Here is a 22,902-nt window from a genome sequence, read left to right as displayed (position 1 = left end):
GGCCAGGTGTGGTGGCTCAAGCCTGTAATCCCAGCATTTTGGGAGGCAGAGGCGGGCGGCTCACCTGAGTTCAGGAGTTCGAGACCAGCCTGGCCAATATGGTGAAATCTCGTTTCTACTAAAAATATAAAAAAATTAGCCAGGTGTGGTGGCGCACGCCTGTAATCCCAGTTACTCAGGAGGCTGAGGCAGGAGAATCACTTGAACCTGGGAGGCGGAGGTTGTAGTGAGCCGAGATGGCGCCATTGCACTCCAGCTTGGGCAACAAGAGCGAAACTCCGTCTCAAAAAAAAAAAAAAAAGTTTGATAACCCCGTAACACTGAAATGGTTTCTCTTATAGTTGGACCCTGGGCGTTTTTTACACATGGGGACCCAGGCTCGCCAAAGCATTGCTGCTCACCTAGATAACCAGGTTCCAGTTGAGAGTCTGAGAGCTATTTCCCGCACCAATGAGAATGACCCGGTGAGTTACTAATGTGTATATGGGGTTTCTCAGGGCTTATGATTTGTGTTCCTATCCTCATTTTGCATAGGAAAACTGAAACTGAAAGAAGCTTAGTAGATTTGCATTTACTCAGATAGTGCACCTGAGATAGCACTCTGCAACCCAGATTATCCCTGTCCCTGTCTGATACTATGGTAACATACACTGGCCAGCTCGGTCTATATCAGTTCCCATGTAATCTCTACTAGTGAATTCACCTAGTTCCACGGATTTTGCTGAGCATAGAGTTGTCGAATACTCAATACTTACTAAGTTTAATTTCTTACAGGGTAAGTTTACCAATTATTATTGCTTATATTATGTGTTGGGTGACAGACTTTTTCTTAAAGGACCATGTAGTGAATATTTCAGGCCGATGGACTGGGATGATCTGTCACAAGTACTCAACTCTGCCATAAACAAATGGGTGTGAACATGTTCCAGTAAAACTCTATTTACAAAACAGGTGCCCAGCCATAACTTAACAACCTCTGGTATGGAGAGTACTAAAGAAATTAAACTACTTGCCCACAATTTTCTACCAGGGCAGGTTCAGAACCCAATTTTTCTAATAACCAATCTGGTGCTATTTTGCAGTTTTGTAAGTGGATTTCCTAGGGTCTGGAGAGGGAACTAACTTGATTTGTTATGAGAAGAGCAGCATTTAAAGTGAATTTTGTCTGCAGAAGCCAGGATTCCAGCAGTATCTAGTGTTGCATTTTCTAGTCCAGTTCCCCATTAGACTGGATATTGATTTCTTTTTGTTGCTGCCTCTCATAAATGAAATTAATTTGTGGTCTGTGCTGTAATGTGAGGAACCAATACCTTTCTTTCCCTGCCCCTACCCTCTGAGTCTTCCCATCTTACTATAGTCTGTGTGGAAAGAAAAAGTAATCACCCATTACCCAAAACATGATCTCAGCAGGGTGTGTTTTAAATATATCTCTAGCCTTTGGCCATGCAGGGTGGCTCACGACTGTCATCCTAGCACTTTGGGAGGCCGAGGCAGGAGGATCACTTGAGGTCAGGAGTTCTAGACCAGCCTAGCCAATATGGCGAAAGCCTGTCTCTACTAAAAATACTAAAATTAGCTGGATGTGGTGGCGAGCACCTGTAATCCCAGCTACTCAGGAGGCTGAGGCAGGAGAATTGCTTGAACCCAGGAGGCAGAAGTTGCAATGAGCCAAGATCGCGCCACTGCACTCCAGCCTGGGCAAGAGAGCAAGACTCTGCCTTAAAAAGTATATATATATGGCTGGGCGAGGTGGCTCACACCTGTAATCCCAGCATTTTGGGAGGCCAAGGCAGGCGGATCACGAGGTCAGGAGACTGAGACCATCCTGGCTAACACAGTGAAACCCCATCTCTACTAAAAATACAAAAAAAAAAATTAGTTGAGCATGGTGGCGGTCGCCTGTAGTCCTAGCTACTCGGGAGGCTGAGGCAGGAGAATGGTATGAACCTGGGAAGTGGAGCTTGCAGTGAGCTGAGATCGTGCCACTGCACTCCAGCCTGGGCGATGGTACAAGACTCCGTCTCAAAAAAAATATATATATATAGAGAGAGATAGATAGATAGGTAGATAGATCTCAAAAAAAAAGATAGATAGATAGATAGATAGATAGATAGATAGAGATATAGATACAGATATATATATATATATATATATATATATATATACCATTCACCTATTTTCACAAACACAAAATGAAATAGAATAAATGAATCAAACCACTGAAGTGTCTTTCAGCTTTCTGTGTAATTGCAGTCCTTTTATCTGCCAATTCCTCTGGGGTTTCTATGGGAAACAGCAGCATGCAGATGGTCTTGTCACATGACTGGAGCATCTCTATACACAGCACAGAAAAATCCAGATGGCAAGAATTGTCTTTGCTACCCCTACATCTACAGTTTACTTTGATGAGCAATTGGCTTCATTATTTGGGCCACCACTTTTATATACATACTGGGTTTGGGGACAGCAACAAGCATTCTTGGCTAAGATAAATGAGGCTGGGCACAGTAGCTTATGCCTGTAATCCCAGCACTTTGGGAGGCCTAGGCGGGAGGATCACTTGAGCTTAAGAGTTCTAGACTAGCCTAGGCAACATAGCAAGACACTGACTCTAAAACAATTTTTTTTTTTTGAGACAGAGTTTCACTCTTCTTGCCCAGGCTGGAGTGCAATGGCACGGTCTCGTCTCACTGCAACCTCCACCTCCTGGGTTTAAGTGATTTTCCTATCTCAGCCTCCCAAGTAGCTGTGATTACAGGCATCCGCCACCATGCCTGGCTAAGTTTTGTATTTTTAGTACAGGTGGGGTTTTAACATGTTGGCCAGGCTGATCTTGAATTCCTGACCTCAGGTAATCCGCTCACCTTGGCCTCCTAAAGTGCTGGGATTACAGGCATGAACCACTGCGCCAAGCCAAAAAAATTTTCTTTTTCTTTTTCTTTTTCTTTTTCTTTTTTTTAGATGGAGCCTTGCTCTGTCACCCAGGCTGGAGTGCAGTGGCGTGATCTTGGCTCACTGCATCCTCCGCCTCCCGGGTTCAAGCAGTTCTCTGCCTCAGCCTTCTGAATAGCTGGGATTACAGGCGCCTGCCACCGTGCCTGGCTAATTTTTTTTATTTTTTGTAGAGACGGGCTTTCACCCTCTTGGCCAGGCTGGTCTTGAACTCCTGACCTCATAATCTACCCACCTTGGCCTCCCATAGTGCTAGGATGACAGGCATGAGCCACTGCACTTGGCCAAAAGTTTTTCAATTAGCAGTGCATAGTGGCATGCACCTGTAGTCCCAGCTACTCGAGAGGTTTAGGTACAAGGATCACTTGAACCCAGGAGGTCAAGGCTATAGTCAGCTGAGATCAGGCCACTGCACACCCATCTGGGCAACAGGCTTTCTCAAAACAATGGGAGATATCTTTTCCAGCTTTAAGAGATGAGTGGTCCAGGCGCAGTGGCTCACGCCTGTAATCCCAACACTGAGAGGCCAAAGTGGGAGGATCACTTGAGCTCAGGAGTTCAAGACCAACCTGGGCAACATAGCAAGACCGCATCTCTACCAAAAAAGTAAAAAAATTAGCCAGGTGTAGTGGTGCACACCTGTGGTCCCAGCTACTCGTGAGGCTGAGGCGGGAGGATCTCTTGAGCCTGGGAATTGGAGGCCTCAGTGAGCCGTGATTGCACCACTGCATTCCAGCCTGGTAAACGGAGCAAGACCTTGTCTCAAAAAAAAAAAAAAAAAAAAGACATAAAGGCCGGGTGCGGTGGCTCACGCCTGTAATCCCAGCACTTTGGGAAGCTGAGGCAGGCGGATCACTTGAGGTCGGGAGTTCAAGACCAGCCTGTCTCTACTAAACATGGAGAAACCCTGTCTCTACTAAAAATACAAAATTAGGCAGGCGTGGTGGCACATGCCTGTGATCCTAGCTACTTGGGAGGCTGAGGTAGGAGAATTGGTTGAACCCGGGAGGTGGAGGTTGTGGTCAGCCAAGATCGCGCCGTTGCACTTCAGCCTGGGCAACAAGAGTGAAACTCCATCTCAAAAAAAACACCTAAAGACATGAGTGAATAGCAGGCCTTATCCAATTTTCAAAGTCTTGGTCACAGATAAGAAGACAAGGCTGGGCTAGGCACTGTGGCTCAGGCCTGTAATCCCAGCACTTTGGGAGGTCGAGGTGAGCGGATCACGAGGTCAAGAGGTCAAGACTATCCTGGTCAACATGGTGAAATCCCGTCTCTACTAAAAATACAAAAATTAGCTGGGCGTGGTGGCGTGTGCCTGTAGTCTCAGATGCTCGGGAGGCTGAGGCAGGAGAATTGCCTGAACCCGGGAGGTGGGGGTTGCAGTGAGCCGAGATTACACCATTGCACTCCAGCCTGGGTGACAGAGCGAGACTCCATCTCAAAAAAAAAGAAGACAAGGCTAGGCAAGATGGCTCACCCTGTAATCGCAGCATTTTGGGAGGCTGAGGCAGGCAGATCACCTGAGGTCAGGAGTTTAAGACCAGCCTGGCCAACATGGTGAAACCCCGTCTCTACTAAAAATAGAAAAATTAGCCGGGTGCGGTGGCACATTGTAATGCCAGCTACTGGGAGGCTGAGGCAGGAGAATTGCTTGTACCCGGGAGGCGGAGGTTGCAGTGAGCTAAGATCGCGCCATTGCACTCCTGCCTGGGTGACAAAAGTAAAACTCCATCTTAAAAATAAAATATATATATATATATTATATATATATATACACATAGGCATACATATATACACACACATAGATAAGACAAAAAAGAAAGTCTTGGTCACTTTGTCACCATTATACCTGTTTGCACTCTTATTTCCTAGGCCAAGCATGGGGATCAGCACGAGGGTCAGCACTACAACATCTCCCCCCAGGATTTGAAGACTGTATTTCCCCATGGCCTTCCTCCTCGCTTTGTGATGCAGGTGCTCAAGACAGGGAATGAAATTGGAGGGAGCCCAGAATACAAGCTGCTGCTAGCAAAGGGGTGGGGCTAAATGAGAAGAAAATTTAAAAAGATGAAATTTAATCTGAAAAACAGAAATTCATCTGTTGATTACCTTTTGTGACTAGTACAATTACTTTAAGCTTATGTTTAAACAATATTGATGTTTTCCTCCTTGTATAGCCCAAGAAGATTCCAGTAATTTCAGCATCAAATAATTGTTTTAAATGAACTTAAAATTTGCCTTGGCAAAATATCATGAAAATAGTTAATATGCTGCACAAAAGCAAAATCATAATATACTCCTGAGCTAAATAGAAGCGATATTTTGATTAGATGCATTGGTTTTTATTCTCTTGTGGATTTCGTGAAAATGTTATCAAACTTGCCTGTGCAGGTGAGTTTTAGCATGCGAGCCAGAGGATGTCATTTCTTTAGTGTGGTTTATTTCGGGAAATTAGATGAATAATAAGGGCATAACAGGCTGGGCGCTATGGCTCATGCCTGTAATCCCAGCTGCACTTTGGGAGGCCAAGGTGGAAGGATCACTTGGGCCCAGGAGTTCGAGACCAGTCTAGGCAACATAGGGAGACCTGTCTCTACAAAAATTAAAAATAAAAAATTAGCTGGGCATGATGCACACCTGTAGTCACAGCTCCTCAGGTGGCTGAGGTTGGAGGATCGCTTGAGCTCAGGAGGTGAGGGCTTCAGTGAGCCATGATTGCACCACTGTACCCCAGCCTGGGCAACAGAGCAAGACCTTATCTCAAGCATAAAATAAAATAAGGTATAACAGGCCGGCAAGGTAGTTTATGCCTGTAGTCTCAGCACTTTGGGAGGTGAAGGTGGGAGGATTGTTTGAGTGCAGGAGTTCAAGACCAGCTGGGCAATATAATGAGACTGTATCTTTAGTTAGAAAAGAAAAACACGGGCAACCCGCTCGGGCGCCCTTCCACACTGTGGAAGCTTTGTTCTTTTGCTCTTCGCAATAAATCTTGCGCTGCTCACTCAAAAAAAAAGAAAAACATTTAGTCCTGTGTGGTAGCTACTTAGGAGGCTGAGGCAGGAGGATGACTTGAGCCCAGGAGTTCAGGCTGCAGTGAGCTACGATAGTGCCACGGCACTCCAACTCCGACAACAGAGTGAGACCCTGTCTCCAAAAAACAATTTTAATTAAAAAAAATTTTGTTGTTGTTGTTAAGATTGGAAATGAGACACAACCAGAAGAAATCATCCGCAGTGGCACTTTAAGCTGTTCCAAGACATTCACAGTACAATGTTTATTTAGCTTCAGGGTTGTGAGGTTCTATCTTTAATTAACTATTTGAAGTTGTTTTCAGACTAGCTTAACCAACAATGCTCTGGAAGAACTTACACATTCTTTTCATAATTTTCATTTACATGAAGGCCTACTTCCTCACCATTGTTTGTGGATATTAGCATTGTCATACTGCCTAATATGACTTTTTTTTTTTTTAAATACTGCTCCTTTTGGAGCAGACCTAACTCACGGACAGTGTGCCCAGGGTAGCTGACTATTTTATTATTATTATTTTAATTATAGAGACAGGGTCTCACTCTGACAACCAGGCTGGAGTACAGTGGTGTGACCACAGCACACTCTACATCTCTGACCTCCTGGGCTCAAGCGATCCTCCTGTATTGGCATCTCAAAGTGCTGGGATTACAGGTGTGAGCCACAGCTTCCAGCCCTGATGTGACTTTTTTTTTTTTGAAATGGAGTTTCACTTTTGTCGCCCAGGCTGGAATGCAGTGATGCGATCTCAGCTCACTGCAACCTCCGCCTCCTGGGTTCAAGTGATTCTCCTGCCTCAGCCTCCCTAGGAGCTGGGATTACAGGTGCTTGCCACCATGCCTGGCTAATTTTTATATTTTTAGTAGACGTGGGGATTTGCCATATTGGCCAGGCTGGTCTCCAACTCCTAACCTCAGGTGATCCACCTGCCTTGGCCTCCCAAAGTGCTGGGATTACAGGCATGAGCCACCACGCCCAGCCAACATTTGTTTTAATACCTTTATCATGTTTTTTTAAACATTGAACCTTCCATTAAGTTTGGAATTGCCTGTCAGATCCTACACCAATTCAATTGTTTTGTTAGGATTTCTTTTAAAAATATCAACACTGGCTGGGTACAATGGCTCACGCCTGTAATTCCAGCACTTTGGGAAGCCGAGATGGGCAGATTACTTAAGGCCAGGAGTTCAAGATGAGCCTGGCCAACATGGTGAAACTCCATCTCTACTAAAAATACAAAAATTAGCTGGGCGTGGTGGCACACACCTGTAGTCACTGCTACTTGTGAGGCTGAAGCAGGAGAATCGCTTGAACCCGGGAGGCGGAGGTTGCAGTGAGCTGAGATCGTGTCACTGCACTCCAGCCTGTGCGACAGAGCGAGACTCTGTCTCAAAAAAAATAAAAAATTAACACTATTGTAGTTATACTTACAAACAGTATTTGTTAGATATTCTTATTAGTAGACATATTTTAATATTTTCTTTGCAAATCAGTTTCACACACATTAGTGCTTCCCAAATTTCCCACCAAAGTATTCTGTTAGCAAAAGGGGAATGAACACACAAACTCTGAAAGGTTAGTATGCTGGAGGTATGAGGTATGGATGGCCTTAGAGTTGTGAGGCAGCTGGTCACACCTGCTCCTGAGCCGCCATGTATTTAGTTCTAGAGAAAAAAGTCTAAATGGTTAAAGTAATAAAAATAAATTTTAGGCCAGGTGCGGTGGCTCACGCCTATAATCCCAGCACCTTGGGAGGCTGAGGCGGGTGGATCATGAGGTCAGGAGTTCGAGACCAGCTTGACCAACATGGTGAAAGCCTGTCTCTACTAAAATTACAAAAATCAGCCTGGCATGGTGGTGGCATCTGTAATCCCAGCTACTGAGGAGGCTGAGGCAGGAGAATTGCTTGAACCCCGGAGGCGGAGGTTGCAGTGAGCTGAGATCGCGCCACTGCACTCCAGCCTGGGTGACAGAGTGAGATTCCATCTCAAAAACAACAACAACAAAAATTAACTAAAAATAAATTTTAGGCCAGGCGCAGTGGCTCACGCCTGTAATCACTGCACTTTGGGAGGCCGAGGCGGGGGTATCACCTGAGGTTGGGAGTTTGAGACCAGCCTGACCAACATGGAGAAACTCCTTCTGTACTAAAAATACAAAATAGCCAGGCATGGTGGTGGGTGCCTGTAATCCCAGCTACTCGGGAGGCTGAGGCGGGAGAATCACTTGAACTGGGAGGCAGAGGTTGTGGTGAGCTGAGATCGTGCCATTGCACTCCAGCCTGGGCAACAAGAGTGAAACTCCGTCTCAAAAAAAAAAAAAGAAAAAAAATTTAAAGAGTTAATGTTTATTGAATTATTAACTTGTGTCAGAAATTTTAAGCATTTTTCTATATGCTTTCCATATTTACAGTGGCCCTAAGTGGTATACATAATTTTGTTATGAAGATATATCAATCATTTATAGATTTCAGCTGAGACAGAATGTATGATTCAGTAACAGGAATAAACAAAAGCTGACTATCATGTTACTTAGTGCGGAATAATGTATTTCAGTTTTTAGCTAAGTTATATGGATAGATTTTCAAACTCAGTACCAACCTAGCTTCTCCTAACTGAATAAATTAGAGGCATGCAATCTGATGGTCTTGGTTGCCACTTTAGGCGGAGTATGTATACCACACCCCACCCACTCCTTCCACACGCCACCCACTCTTTCCTTCTTTCCTATTTTATCAGGTGAAGACATTCAGTGAAGCTTGCCTGATGGTAAGGAAACCAGCCCTAGAACTTCTGCATTACCTGAAAAACACCAATTTTGCTTACCCGGCTGTACGATATCTTCTGTGTATCCTTTCCTGCCTGCTTGTACTCTCACGAACCAATGCTTTCTCCCCTCAAATAAGGCAAAAGAAGAAATGAAAAAAAGTACTGTTGAGGCCAGGCACAGCAGCTCACACCTATAATCCCAGGAGTTTGGGAAGCTGAGGCAGGCGTATCACCTGAAGTCAGGAGTTCAAGACCTGCCTGGCCAACATGGCAAAACCCCGCATTTACTAAAAATGCAAAAAATTAGCCGGGTGTGGTAGCGTGCATCTGTAATCCCAGCTACTTGGGAAGCTGAGGCAGGAGAATTGCTTGAACCCGGGAAGCGGAGGTTGCTGTGAGCTGATATCAAGCCACTGCACTCCAACCCCGTCTCAAAAAAGCAAAACAAAGCATAACTACTGTTCACAGTACAAGTGATCCTTCTAGTCATGTTTTCTTTAACAACATATACTTTAGATGGAGAGAAGGGAACAGGAAAAACCCTCAGTCTTTGCCATGTTACTCATTTCTGTGCAAAACAGGACTGGCTGATACTACATATTCCAGATGGTAAGAACTTCCTCTTGTTTCTTCTGTCTCTTAGGTTTAGTTATCCTGTTACCGTGGTAGCCTTGCAGCTTTAATTTTCTGTTCTTTTTTTTTTTTTTTTTTTTTTTTTGAGATGGAGTTTTGTTCTTGTCAGCCAGTCTGGAGTACAGAGGCGCAATCTCAGGTCACTGCAACCTCCGCCTTCCAGGCTCAAGAGATTCTCCTGCCTCAGCCTCCCAAGTAGCTGGGATTACAAGCGCCCACCACACCACCACGCCCAGCTAATTTTTTTTTTTTTTTTTTTTTTGAGACGGAGTCTTGCTCTGTCGCCCAGGCTGGAGTGCAGTGGCACGCTCTCAGCTCACTGCAAGCTCCGCCTCCCAGGTTCACACCATTCTTCTGCCTCAGCTTCCCGAGTAGCTGGGACTACAGGCGCCCGCCACCACGCCCGGCTAATTTTTTTTGTATTTTTAGTAGAGACAGGGTTTCACCATGTTGGCCAGGCTGGTCTCGAACTCCTGACTTCAGGTGATCCACCTGCCTTGGCCTCCCAAAGTGCTGGGATTACAGGCGTGAGCCACTGCACCCGGCCTCAGCTTTAATTTCCTAACAGGGATCTGATAGCTAAAGGAAAAGCCTTTGCCAGTCATGATGGCTCAAACCTATAATTCCAGCACTTTGGGAGGCTGAGGCTGGAATATTGCTTAGAGCCCAGGAGGAGGCTGCAGTGAGCTGTGATCACACCACTACACTCTAGCGTGGGCAACAAAGCAAGACCCTGTCTCAAAAAAAAAAAAGAAGAAGAAGAAGAAAAGCCTTTGCTCCAGATGTAGAGCAGTCTGAGCTCATCCATCATGATTTCTTCATGATATTACTGCCAAGCAGATTACAAGGTGAAGTCAATGTGACAAAAGGAAATTCGGCTAAAAGCTTCCTGAAGCCTTTTGATGCTAAGCAGTCCTTCTTTTGATATTTAATACCCATGAGCATAAACTTCTGCCTTAGAGGTCGCCATGGAGTTTTGTTTTGTTTTGTTTTGTTTTTGCCATCCGTTAACAGTCCTGAGTACCCATAGAGCCTTTTACTATTTATCAGCATTCTAGAGTCATCAGTATGGATTGTCAAAACTTGCATTTGTCTCTTTTTTGTTCAGTGTTGTGTGCATCCACATTTTCTTTCTTTTTTAAACAATCCTGCTTATGTAACATCCACATTTTCTGACTTACCTTTCAAACCTGCCAGTAAGCAGAAGTGATATTTAATACACTTGGTATGTTTTATATATTGATCCTAATGATAATGTTTAGTCCAAGATGGACCTGACAAGGCCAGGCACAGTGGTTCAACAGCACTTTGAGAGGCTGAGGCAGGATGATTGCCTGAGCCTAGGAGTTCAAGGTTACAGTGAACTGTGATCACATCCTGCCTTCTAGCCTGGGTGACAGAGCAAGACCGTGTCTCAAAAAAAAAAGAAAAGAAAAGAAATATATATGAGAAACTAAAGTCATTTCCCATAACTTAAAAGAGGCATAGAATATTTTGAGTTGAATACAGTTTTTCTGCCTGGCTTGTTTTCTTCTGCCTCTTTTTTTTAAAGCTCATCTTTGGGTGAAAAATTGTCGGGATCTTCTGCAGTCCAGCTACAACAAACAGCGCTTTGATCAACCTTTAGAGGCTTCAACCTGGCTGAAGAATTTCAAAACTACGAATGAGCGCTTCCTGAACCAGGTGACTAGACTCCCAGAAGTTGAGTGCTAGGTCTAGGTAGTCCTTATATGGATTCTTTGTGCCCTGAGTACCAATAGACTGTGGATAACTGATACTGGAGTTGGAATAACTGTATCATTTTTAATTTCTTTCATACGTTTTGCTCACAGTGGACTCATAACTTGAAACTCATTTATCCATGTGAAATAAATAGGCAACAGTAAGTTGTTCCCATTTTGTGGGTAGCAAAGTGAAATCCAGTTGATTCATTGACTTTTCAAGGTACAGCCTCCAATCCCTCGCAAGCACATTTCCAACTACATGGTTTTCTCCAGACAAGATCTTTTTAGGGAACCAGAAATGTATTGGAAAAATTCTTCTTTACCCTGGTGATTCTTGGATACCCTGTCTAGACCAGGGGCCTTCAACTCTGGATATAAAGCAGAGTCACCTAAGAGCTTGTTAAAAATGCAGATGCCAGAGTCTCATTCTGGACATTTTCATCAGAATCCCTTATGTATGTTTCTTCAAGGCTCCAAGCAGAAATGGATTAGAAAACATTCACTTTGGTCAGGCACAGGGGCTAACATCTGTAATGTCAGCACTTTGGGAGGCCAAGGCAGGCAGATCACCTGAGGTCAGGAGTTCGAGATGAGCCTGGCCAACATGGTGAAACCCCATCTCTACTAAAAATACAAAAATTAGCCGGGCATGATGGTGCACGCCTGTAGGCCCATCTATTCAGGAGGCTGAGGCAGGGGGAATCTCTTGAACCTGGGAATCAGAGGTTGCAGTGAGCCGGGATAGCGCCATTGTACTCCAGCCTGGGTAACAGAGCGGGAGATGGTCTCAAAAAAAATAAAAAAGAGGTCAGGCGTGGTGGCTCAGACATGTAATCCCAGCATTTTGGGAGGCCGAGGTGGGCAGATCACCTGAGGTCAGGAATTCTAGACCAGCCTGGCCACCATGGCGAAACCCCATCTCTACTAAAAATGCAAAAATTAGCCAGGCGTGGTGGCACACGCCTGAAATCCCAGCTACTTGGGAGGCTGAGGCAAGAGAATCACTTGAACCTGGGAGGTGGATGTTGCAGTGAGCTGAGATCGTGCCACTGCACTTCAGCCTGGGTTACAGAGTGAGATGCTGTCTCAAAAAAAAAAAAAAGAAAAGAAATGAAAGCATTCACTTCTACATTGAGGTCTCTTATAGAACCTGAACAATAGATTAAAATGAACTCCTGTTAACCTTAGCCTCCAACCTTTTCAAGGGATGGTTTCACCCTTAGGCCAAGTATCCTTTTTTTTGGTTTTTATTTTCTTTGCTTGCTTTTAGATAAAAGTTCAAGAGAAGTATGTCTGGAATAAGAGAGAAAGCACTGAGAAAGGGAGTCCTCTGGGAGAAGTGGTTGAACAGGTATAAGAAAAAACACTGAATGTGTAACATGCAAAAACAAGAGAAGGCCTCTGGTAGCACTACAATCCACTGTCTCTCCCAATAGGGCATAACACGGGTGAGGAACGCCACAGATGCAGTTGGAATTGTGCTGAAAGAGCTAAAGAGGCAAAGTTCTTTGGGTATTTTTCACCTCCTAGTGGCCGTGGATGGAATCAATGCTCTTTGGGGAAGAACCACTCTGAAAAGAGAAGATAAAAGCCCGGTAGGAAAACTGAGTGTCTCTATCTTGTTTCTCTGATTTCTGATTCCATCAGTATGGAGGCTGGGTCTTAGTCTTGTAGACCATGCAATATGTTTTCTTGCTCTAGGAATATTTGAAGATAAACAGTAAAGAGCTGGGTGCAGTGGCTCACGCCTGTAATCCCGGTTGCTCAGGAGGCTGAGGTGGGAGGATCGCTTGAGGCCAGGAGTTCAAGACTAGGATGGGCAGTATAGCAAGGCCCCTGCCTCTAAAAAAATAGGAAATTAGCCGGTAGCTGGCATGGTGGCACACACCTGTAGTCACCGCTACTGGAAGGCTGAGGCCAGAGGATCACTTCAGCCCTGGAGTTCAAGGTTGTAGTGTGGCATGATTGGAACACTGCACACCAACCTGGGTGACAGAGTGAAATCCTGTCTCTTAAAAAATATATATATGGCTGGGCGCAGTGGCTCATGCCTGTAATCCCAGCACTTGGGGAGGCTGAGGCGGGTGGATCACCTGAGCTTGGAGTTCGAGACCAGCCTGACCAACATGGAGAAACCCCATCTCTAGTAAAAATACAAAATTAGCCGGGTGTGATGGCGCATGCCTGTAATCCCAGCTACTCGGGAGGCTGAGGGAGGAGAATCGCTTGAACCCGGGAGGCGAAGGTTGCAGTGAGCCGAGGTCGCCAAATATATATATTCATATATATGTATATATGTGTATATACACACATATATTCATATATATGTATATATACATATATTCATATATGTGTATAATGAATGCATATATTCATATATGTGTATAATGAATGCATATATTCATATATGTGTATAATGAATGCATATATTCATATATGTGTATAATGAATGCATATATTCATATATGTGTATAATGAATGCATATATGTATTCATAATATATATGAATATACATATATGTTAATATATGTATATATACATATTCATATATACATGTATGTATACATATTCATATATGTATATGCACACACATATATATATTCATATATATATATGTGAAGATAAACAGCAAGGCCTGGTGTGTTGGCTGATGCCTGTAATCCCAGCACTTTTAGGAGGCCAAGATGGGTGGTTTGCTTGAGTCCAGGAGTTTGGAGTTTGAGATCAGCCTGGGCAGCACAGTGAAACCCTGTCTCTACAAAAAATATAAAAAACTAGCTGGGCGTGGTGGTTTGCACCTGTATGTAACTCCAGCTACTTGGAAGGCTGAGATGGGAGGATGGCTTGAGCCCAAGAGGCAGAGGCTGCAATGAGTGGAGATCGTGCCACTGCATTCCAGGCTGGGCAACAGAATGAGACTCTGTCTCAAAAAAAAAAAGAAAAGATAAACAGTAAAATGGAATCAGAGGAGGAGGTAATGCCAAGAGTTCCACTATTCATTGAAAACTAAGGGAATATGTTGTGGAAAGAGAATGACAGCAGAAGCTATGTTTTCTTTCTTTCTTAATTTTTTTCTTTTGATTCTTTTTTCAAAATGAGGCTCTATGGTCTAAGCAGAGGAGATCAGAAGCATCAAAATGGGGCTGGTTTGGGGAGGTGGATGTTTTTCTCAGTGACTATTAATCTCCAGAAGCATGGCAGTTCTAGGGCCAGAGGCTATGTGGCTTATCCTAGAGGGAGTACCTTCAGGTATACAATTATGTCTTAGTTGAGGGTTTTAAAAAAAATGTTGTCGCCAGGCGCAGTGGCTCATGCTTGTAATCCCAGCACTTTGGGAGGCCAAGGCGGGCGGATCACAAGGTTAGGAGTTTGAGACCGTCCTGGCTAACACGGGGAAACCCTGTCTCTACTAAAAATACAAAAAATTAGGTGCTGGTGGCACCTAAGTAGCTGAGTAGCTGAGTAGTCCCAGCTACTCAGGAGGCTGAGGCAGGAGAATTGCTTGAACCCAGGAGGTGGAGGTTGCAGTGAGCCCAAATCGCACCGCTGCACTCCAGCCTGGGCAACAGAGCAAGACTCTGTCAAAAAAAAAAAAAAAAAATGTTGTCAATTGTTTCAGGAGAATATCTAAGAAAGGCACGTGATGATCTCTTCTCTCTTTCTGTCCAATATGCAGATTGCCCCAGAGGAATTAGCACTTGTTCACAACTTGAGGAAAATGATGAAAAATGATTGGGTAAGTGCATATGATACCTCACACATTTCAGAAAGAAATGCATTATCATTTTAAACATGTTCTACTATTTCATTGCTAATACTTTATAGTCTCTAATTTTATGGACAGTAAGTTATTATGTCTTATTTAATTCCTGTATCTGTACCAAGTTAGAAATAAAGTCTGAATTAAAATCTATATATATATGGTTTATAATGTTTCCAAATTAAGTTTATTCAAAACCATTTTATTTAAATATTGGCCTAATTTTATTTTGCTTGCAGACATCTAAAGTGTTTTTGTATCTCCTTACCGTCTTTGGAAAAGAGTTTGAGACCCACAAATATGTCATGGTAAATTTAAAATCAGGTAGCAGTTTATTATCAGAGCCAAATCTGGAATACCAATTTAGCTGGCATTTAACTGTGCTAGACCACACTTCTGTAACACTGTATGCCCAAGAAAGAAAAAAAACATCTACAGATGATTAATGCAGTTTTCCATCCTTTTTAACTTTTTCCAGTTCAGCCTTTTCTCTTTTCTTTCAGCATGGAGGCGCCATTGTGTCGGCTTTGAGCCAGACTGGGTCTCTCTTTAAGCCCCGGAAAGCCTATCTGCCCCAGGAGTTGCTGGGAAAGGTCAAGTCAAAGGAAAATTTGTTTCTACTTAGATTGTTATCCTGTCTAAAGAAAAATATTTTTATTAATCTATTTATTTTGACATAATTTCAGACTTAGAGAAAAATCATACTCTTGTATGCCCTTCCCTTGGATTCCTAAAATATTAATTTGATCATCGTTGCTTTATCCGTCTTTCTCCAGAGTTTTTTTTTTTGTTTTTTTTTTTGTTTTTTTTTTTGAGACGGAGTCTTGCTCTGTCACCCCTAGGCTGGAGTGCAATGGCGCGATCTCGGCTCACTACAATCTCCGCCTCCCGGGTTCAAGTGATTCTCCTGTCTAGGCCTCCTAAGTAGCTGGGATTACAGGCGTCCACCACCATGCCCAGCTAATTTTTTGTATTTTTAGTAGAAACAAGGTTTCACCATGTTGGCCAGGCTGGTTTCAAGCTCCTGACCTCAAGTGATCCACCTACCTCAGCCTCCCAAAGTGCTAGGATTATAGGCGTGAGCCAGGCGCCCGGCCTTGATGCTTCTTTGTCTCCAAATAATGTCTCATTCCTAAAAACAAAGATACTCTAATATACCCTGAGCATAATTGTCAAAGTCAGAAAATTGACATTGATATCATACTTTTACCTAATTGGTGGAATTTATTCTGATGTAGCCAGTTATCCCAGTATCTTTTATAGAAAAATAAATCCCAGATAATGTGTTACATTAAGTTGTCATGTCTCTGGCCGGGTGCTGTGGCTCACGCCTGTAATCCCAGCACTTTGGGAGGCCGAGGCAGGCGGATCATGAGGTGAGGAGATCGAGACCATCCTGGCTAACATAGTGAAACCCCATCTCTACTAAAAATACAAAAAATTAGCCGGGCGTGGTGGTGCGTGCCTGTAACCCCAGCTACTCAGGAGGCCGAGGTAGGAGAATCGCTTGAACCCGGGAGGTGGAGGTTGCAGTGAGCCGAGATTGCGCCACTGCCCTACAGCGTGGGTGACAGAGCGAGACTCCGCCTCAAAAAAAAGAAAAAGTTGTCATGTCTCTTTGGTCTCCTTTAATCTGTGACAGTCCGTCAGTCTTTGTCATTTGAAATCTTAATCTTTATGTTTCTGGCATATGCATGCCAGCTATTTTGTAGGTCACTTTTTGGGGTTGTCTGAGGTTTCCTCCTGAATAGAAGTGATGTTAGAAGTGATGACATGTCTGAGTGAGTGCATCCTATCAGGAGGCACATGAAATCTCTTTCTCCCATTACTGGTAATGATTTTGGAACTGTTAGCTGAGGTGTTGTCCACCTGGTTTCTCTTCAGTAAAGTTATTTTGCTTTGGAATTAATATGTATGTTGTAGAGATATACTTTGAGACTAGGTAAAGATCCTGTTACTTCTCAAACTTCCACCTACTGGTTTTAGTATCCATTACTTTAGTTATAGCTGGCATGGAGCCTCCGCACCTGGTATGGACTTGTGGATTTTTATTTAATAGAATCTAAATCATTACTATCACTTTTTATTTTGGTGTTCAAATCATCTTAGATTTGGCCATTAAAAATTCCTTCATTGGCCGGGTGTGGTGGCTCACGCCTGTAATCCCAGCACTTTGGGAGGCCGAGGCGGGTGGATCACGAGGTCAGGAGTTCAAGACCAGCCTGGCCAATATGGTGAAATCCTGTCTCTACTAAAAATATAAAAATTAGCCGGGTGTGGTGGTGCGTGCCTGTAGTTCCAGTTACTCTGGAGGCTGAGGCAGAAGAATCGGTTGAACCCAGGAGGCGGAGGTTGCAGTGAACCAAGATTGCGCCATTACACTCCAGCCTGAGCCACAAAGCAAGACTCCGTCTCAAGAAAAACAAAAAACAAAAAAAACAATTCCTTCATGGCCAGGAGTGGTAGCTCACAGTTGTAATCACAGCACTTTGGGAAGCCAAGGCAGAAGGATCCCTTGAGCTCAGGAGTTTGAGACCAGCCTGGGCAACAAAGTGAGACCCCATCTCTACAAAAAAAATTTTAAAACTAGCTGGGCATGGTGGCATTCACCTGTAGTCACAGCTACTCTGGAGACTGAGATGGTAGGATCTCTTGAGCCTGGGAGGTCAAGGCTGTAGTGGGCCCCGATTTTGCCAGTGTACTCCAGCCTGGGCAGTAGAGTGCGGCCCTATCTCAACAGGAAAAAAAGCTCCTTCAAGCTAATTTCTATATCCTTTTAACATGTCCCCATCATTATTTTTTTGGAGATAGGATCTCACTCTGTCACCCAGGTTGTAGTGCAGTAGCACCATCATAGCTCACTGTAGCCTTGAGCACATTCCACCACACCCAACACTGAATGTTGTCTTTTTCTTTTCTTTCCTTTTTTTTTTAGAGGCATGATCTTAACTATGTTGTTGCCTAGGGTGGTCTTGAACTGCTAGCCTCAAGCAGTCCTCCCACCTCGGCCTCCTAAAGTGCTGGGATTACTGGCGTGAGCCACCATCTCCAGCTCCTATCATTCTTTGACCACTTCTTTATTTTCTGTCATGAGAATATGTTCCAGACCCCTCTTATACGTCCCATGCCCAGCCCTGGAATCTCCATTTCTCCAAAGAGCGTTGGCTTATCTTAGAGGAGACTGGTATTTAGCAACCAAGGCCTGAGTCCTAGGTATACTCAATGCTACTGAGGTGTCCTTTCTCCTAGGCCCTCACAGCAAAGTTCGTAAATAGATGTATGTACATACATGTATGTATGTATATGTGTGAACCATATGCATATACATGTTTATACACATCCACACACATCTGCGTTTGTTTCTCTAATCATATTAAAAAACTATGAGTTCCTACTAGTAGCCAATTCCATGCTAGCATCACAGCAGCCATTATACCCTTTCCATATCTGTAACTCTAATCTAAAATAATGAGACATCTGCTGCCAGTAGCCATAGTATATTTACTTATTAGCTCAATACTAGAATATATGAAAAGTAGTTTCAGATTTGATAGCTCTCAGGCTGGGCGTGGTGGCTCACACTTATAATCCCAGCACTTTGGGAGGCCGAGGCAGGCAGATCATGAGGTCAGGAGATCTAGACCGGCCTGGCCAACATGGTGAAACCCCGTCTCTACCAAAAAATGAAAAAAAAAAAAAAAAAAAAAATTCACTGGGCGTGGTGGGGCACCTATAGTCACAGCTATTCCGGAGGCTGAGGTGGGAGAATCACTTGACCCTGGGAGGCAGAGGTTGCAGTGAGCTGAGATGTGCGCACTCCAGCCTGGGAGACAGTGAAAAAGAAAGAAAAAAATAAGTTCCTTGGGCCAGGCACAGTGGCTCACGCCTATAATCCCTGCACTTTGGGAGGCCAGGGCAGGTGGATCACCTGAGGTCAGGAGCTCAAGACCAGCCTGGCCAACATGATGAAATCCTGTCTCTACTAAAAATACAAAAAATTAGCTGGGCATGGTGGTGCAGGCATGTAATGCCAGCTACTCGTGAGGCTGAGACGGGAGAATCACTTGAACCCAGGAGGCGGAGGTTGCAGTGAGCCGAGATCGCACCATTGCCTGGGCAACAGGAGCAAAACTCAGTCTCAAGAAATTAAAAAAAAAAGGAAATACAGTTTGATTGCTTCATTTGTTTCCGTTTGTTTTCCATCTAGAGTATTTTTTCCCGTTATTTTTATTTTTTATTTTATTTTATTTGAGATGAAGTCTTGCTCTGTCACCCAGGCTGGAGTGCAGTGGTGCAATCTCGGCTCACTGCAACCTCCACCTCCCAGGTTCAAGTGATTCTCCTGCCTCAGCCTCCCAAGTAGCTGGGATTACAGGCACACATCACCACGCCTGGCTAATTTTTTTTTTTTTTGAGATGGAGTCTTGCTTTGTCACCAGGCTGGAGTGCAGTGGCTTAATCTCGGCTCACTGCAACATCCACCTCCCGAGTTTAAGCAATTCTTCTGCCTCAGCCTCCGGAGTAGCTGGGACGACAGGTGCATGCCACCACGCCCGGCTAATTTTTGTAATTTAATAGAGATGGGGTTTCACCATATTGGCCAGGCAGGTCTTGAACTCCTGACCTTGTGATCTGCCTACCTCAGCCTCCCAAAGTGCTGGGATTACAGGCATGAGCCACCGCGCTCGGCTAATTTTTGTATTTTTAGTAGAGACAGTAATTTTGTATTTTTAGTATTTTCACCATGTTGGCCAGGCTGGTCTCAAACTCCTGACCTCAGGCGATCTGCCCTCCTTGGCCACCCAAAGTGCTGGGATTACCAGCATGAGCCACCATATTCCTTTGAAAATATGAAACATTAACTTTGTTTCAAAAGCCATAACTGTCCAAACTACATACACACAATGTGTGTGTGTGTGTGCGTATGTGTGTGTATTCACACAAGTAGCATCCGCCTCCTCAAGCATTGCCTTTTTGTGTGTGTGTGTAGACATGGTCTTACTCTGTCACCCATACTGTGACAGTATGTGTAGTGGAGCAATCGCAGCTCACTGCAATCTCAACCTCCTGGTCTCAAGCAATCCTCAGCCTCCTGAGTACCTGGGGCTAGAGGCATGCAGCACCACTTCTGGCTAATTTTTGTATTTTCTGTCGAGACTGGGTTTTACCACATGGCCCAGGCTCGTCTGGAACTCCTGGGCTCAAGCAATATGCCCATCTCAGCCTCCCAAGGTGCTGGGATTACAGGCGTGAGTCACTGTGCCCAGACACCTCTTTTTAATATATAGTATTTGTGGCCACGTAGAGCACGAGTAGCCAACCACCATATGTGGAGTCCTGTATCAGGCAATGTTGCCAGAGAATGAGAAGTAGAGTTACATAGAAGAAAAACAAAGACCTTGCCTTCAAAGTGCTTAAGTAGAGTTTGTCTGTCTGGTGCTTTGTCCCTTAACTAATATGTTTCCTGATCCTTTTTCTTCCCCAGGAAGGATTTGATGCCCTGGATCCCTTTATTCCCATCCTGGTTTCCAACTATAACCCAAAGGAATTTGAAAGTTGTATTCAGTATTATTTGGAAAACAATTGGCTTCAACATGAGAAAGGTACATCATTTAGTTTTTTCCTATCAGGGCTTTGTGATCACAGTAGAATCCCACTCAGTCAGAGCCTTGATCTCTTCTTCCCTTAACAACAGCCTCTAATCTGTACTTTATCCTTTATCTTGACTTCTTTCTGGCTGATAAATGGTACAGAAAGGTGGGTGGGAGGTGGTTAAGGTTTAATTTACAAAAGAGATTTTGTCCCTAAATTTTCCATGATAAAGAAGGGAACAAAGCCAGCTCCATCCACTGAGCAGAGTTTCCAGGTAATTGGGTTCCTGCCACATTCTGCTTATTGAATTTATTCATTCAACAAACTTCACTGGAGAGACTCATGCTGGGACACCCACAGAATAATTCATACTGTGCGAGGGCTACTCCAGCACCTAAGTAAATCTTTGCCACACCTGTCCTAGTATATGTACAGAAATTAACTTTCAGCACTATATTTCATCTACTCTGACTGAAAGCATTCCAACTGTTCATTTATTTGCCCTTGACCTCACCTTTGAGTATGAGAGGAGATATAGAAGAAAAGCTAAGGCTGCTCTATCACTAGGTAATAGAGTTAATAGTAACTGGAGGCCTGGTGCAGTGGCTCACGCCTGTAATCTGCACTTTGGGAGGCCAAGGTGGGAAGATCACTTGATGTTGGGAGTTTGAGACCAGGCTGGGCAATATAGTGAGACCCCATCTCTATTGAAAAAAGCAAAAAAAAAAAAAAAAATACTATTTGGAGTAGCTTATTAAAGGAGTACAGTGAAGAGTGTAAGACTAACTGTAGCATGTTAAGTTGGGACGCACAATAGACAGATTTCTAAGAGTTGGGAGATGTCACAAAATCCTGAAGTCCAGAAGGCACTCTTGGAGTGGAGGGAGAGCTCCATGCTGGATTGGAGGAGTAGACACAGAAAAGGAAATAATGCATACAAAAGAAGAGTAGCTTGTTGGGGTGAGGGTCTAGAAGTAAGATCTCTTGGGAGATGATAATTACCTCAGAACATAATTTGGATATGGTAGCCTCTGACTACATGATTTTCTGGGGAACACAGTGTAGCAGGAGGAAACTGCCACTTACCTGTGTTTGTCTCCATTTTAGCTCCTACAGAAGAAGGGAAAAAAGAGCTGCTGTTCCTAAGTAACGCGAACCCCTCGCTGCTGGAGCGGCACTGTGCCTACCTCTAAGCCAAGATCACAGCATGTGAGGAAGACAGTGGACATCTGCTTTAGGCTGGACCCAGTAAGATGAGGAAGTCGGGCAGTACACAGGAAGAGGAGCCAGGCCCTTGTACCTATGGGATTGGACAGGACTGCAGTTGGCTCTGGACCTGCATTAAAATGGGTTTCACTGTGAATGCGTGACAATAAGATACTCCCTTGTTCCTAAAACTTTATATCAGTTTATTGGATGTGGTTTTTCACATTTAAGATAATTATGGCTCTTTTCCTAAAAAATAAAATATCTTTCTAAAGTGTTGTGTTAGATTAATAATATGGAAGGAGTCTTTAGATTGGCCAAATTGTATTTCTCTGATATTCCTCTTGTTGCAGGTCAGAAGAGATCAATTCTACAGAAATTTCCCGTGGTTCTGTTGAGGCTTTATGGAATTTAGCATGTCAAAATTCACTGCTGGCTGGGCACAGTGGCTCATGCCTGTAATCCCAGCACTTTGGAAGCCCAAGGCGGGCAGACTGCTTGAGTTCAGGAGTTTGCAACCAGCCTGGGCAACATGCTGAAAACCTGTCTCTACTAAAAATACAAAAATTAGCTGGGGACGGTGGCATGCGCCTGTAATCCAAGCTACTCAGGAGGCTGAGGCAGGAGAATTGCTTCAACTTGGGAGGTGGATGTTGCAGTGAGCCGAAATTGCACCACTGCACTCCAGCCTGGGCAACAGAGCAAGACTCTGTCTCAAGATAAAAAAATAAATAAATAAATAAATAAAAGTATACTGTACTGTTTTACATGACAGACTTCAGCATCTAAGGATGTTGCTACCTGGGGGAAGTGGGGTCCTGGAATGAATCCCACATAGGTATGAGGAATAACAATAATGGAAAATCAGGTATCTTCCCTTTCTTCCAGTGCTTTTCTAAAAGGAATTTCAGTTACCAAATCCTAGAGATACAATTCTACACAAATATATATATGGCCGGGCGTGGTGGCTCATGCATGTAATCCCAACACTTTGGGAGGCCGAGGCGGGCAGATCACTTGAGGTCAGGAGTTTAAGACCAGCCTGGCCAACATGGTGAAACCCCGTCTCTACTAAAAATACAAAAAGTAGCCGGGGGTGGTGGCGCATGCCTCTAATCCCATCTACTCGGAAGGCTGAGGCAGGAGAGTCGCTTGAACCCAGGAGGTAGAGGTTGCAGTGAGCCGAGATAATGCCATTGCACTCCAGCCTGGGTGATAGAGATTCTGTCTCAAA

At 44.1% G+C, this 22,902-nt stretch overlaps 1 protein-coding gene across 12 annotated transcripts in view; it reads left to right on the top strand.

Moving 5' to 3' along the window:
* The window catches only part of DAP3 (death associated protein 3), a 41,243-nt gene extending 19,301 nt beyond the window's left edge, over positions 1 to 21,942 (top strand). For 4 of the 12 annotated variants that reach the window (XM_054546798.2, NM_001134001.1, XM_054546707.2 and 1 more), the window contains 11 exon segments: positions 342 to 464; positions 4,828 to 4,929; positions 8,724 to 8,832; positions 9,270 to 9,362; positions 10,939 to 11,069; positions 12,381 to 12,461; positions 12,547 to 12,705; positions 14,787 to 14,846; positions 15,374 to 15,463; positions 20,356 to 20,473; positions 21,570 to 21,942. In XM_054546798.2, coding sequence (XP_054402773.1) covers positions 342 to 464; positions 4,828 to 4,929; positions 8,724 to 8,832; positions 9,270 to 9,362; positions 10,939 to 11,069; positions 12,381 to 12,461; positions 12,547 to 12,705; positions 14,787 to 14,846; positions 15,374 to 15,463; positions 20,356 to 20,473; positions 21,570 to 21,655 — 1,152 coding nt within the window. In that variant the 3' untranslated portion in view covers positions 21,656 to 21,942. 12 annotated transcript variants of the gene reach the window in all.
* Positions 21,943 to 22,902: the final 960 nt, after the last annotated feature.

The sequence above is a fragment of the Pongo abelii genome, chromosome 1 (genome assembly GCF_028885655.2).
Source record: "Pongo abelii isolate AG06213 chromosome 1, NHGRI_mPonAbe1-v2.0_pri, whole genome shotgun sequence".
Taxonomy (NCBI): Eukaryota; Metazoa; Chordata; class Mammalia; order Primates; family Hominidae; genus Pongo; species Pongo abelii.
The sequence above is the reverse complement of the archived record's forward strand: the minus strand, read 5'-3'. Positions and strand labels throughout refer to the sequence as shown.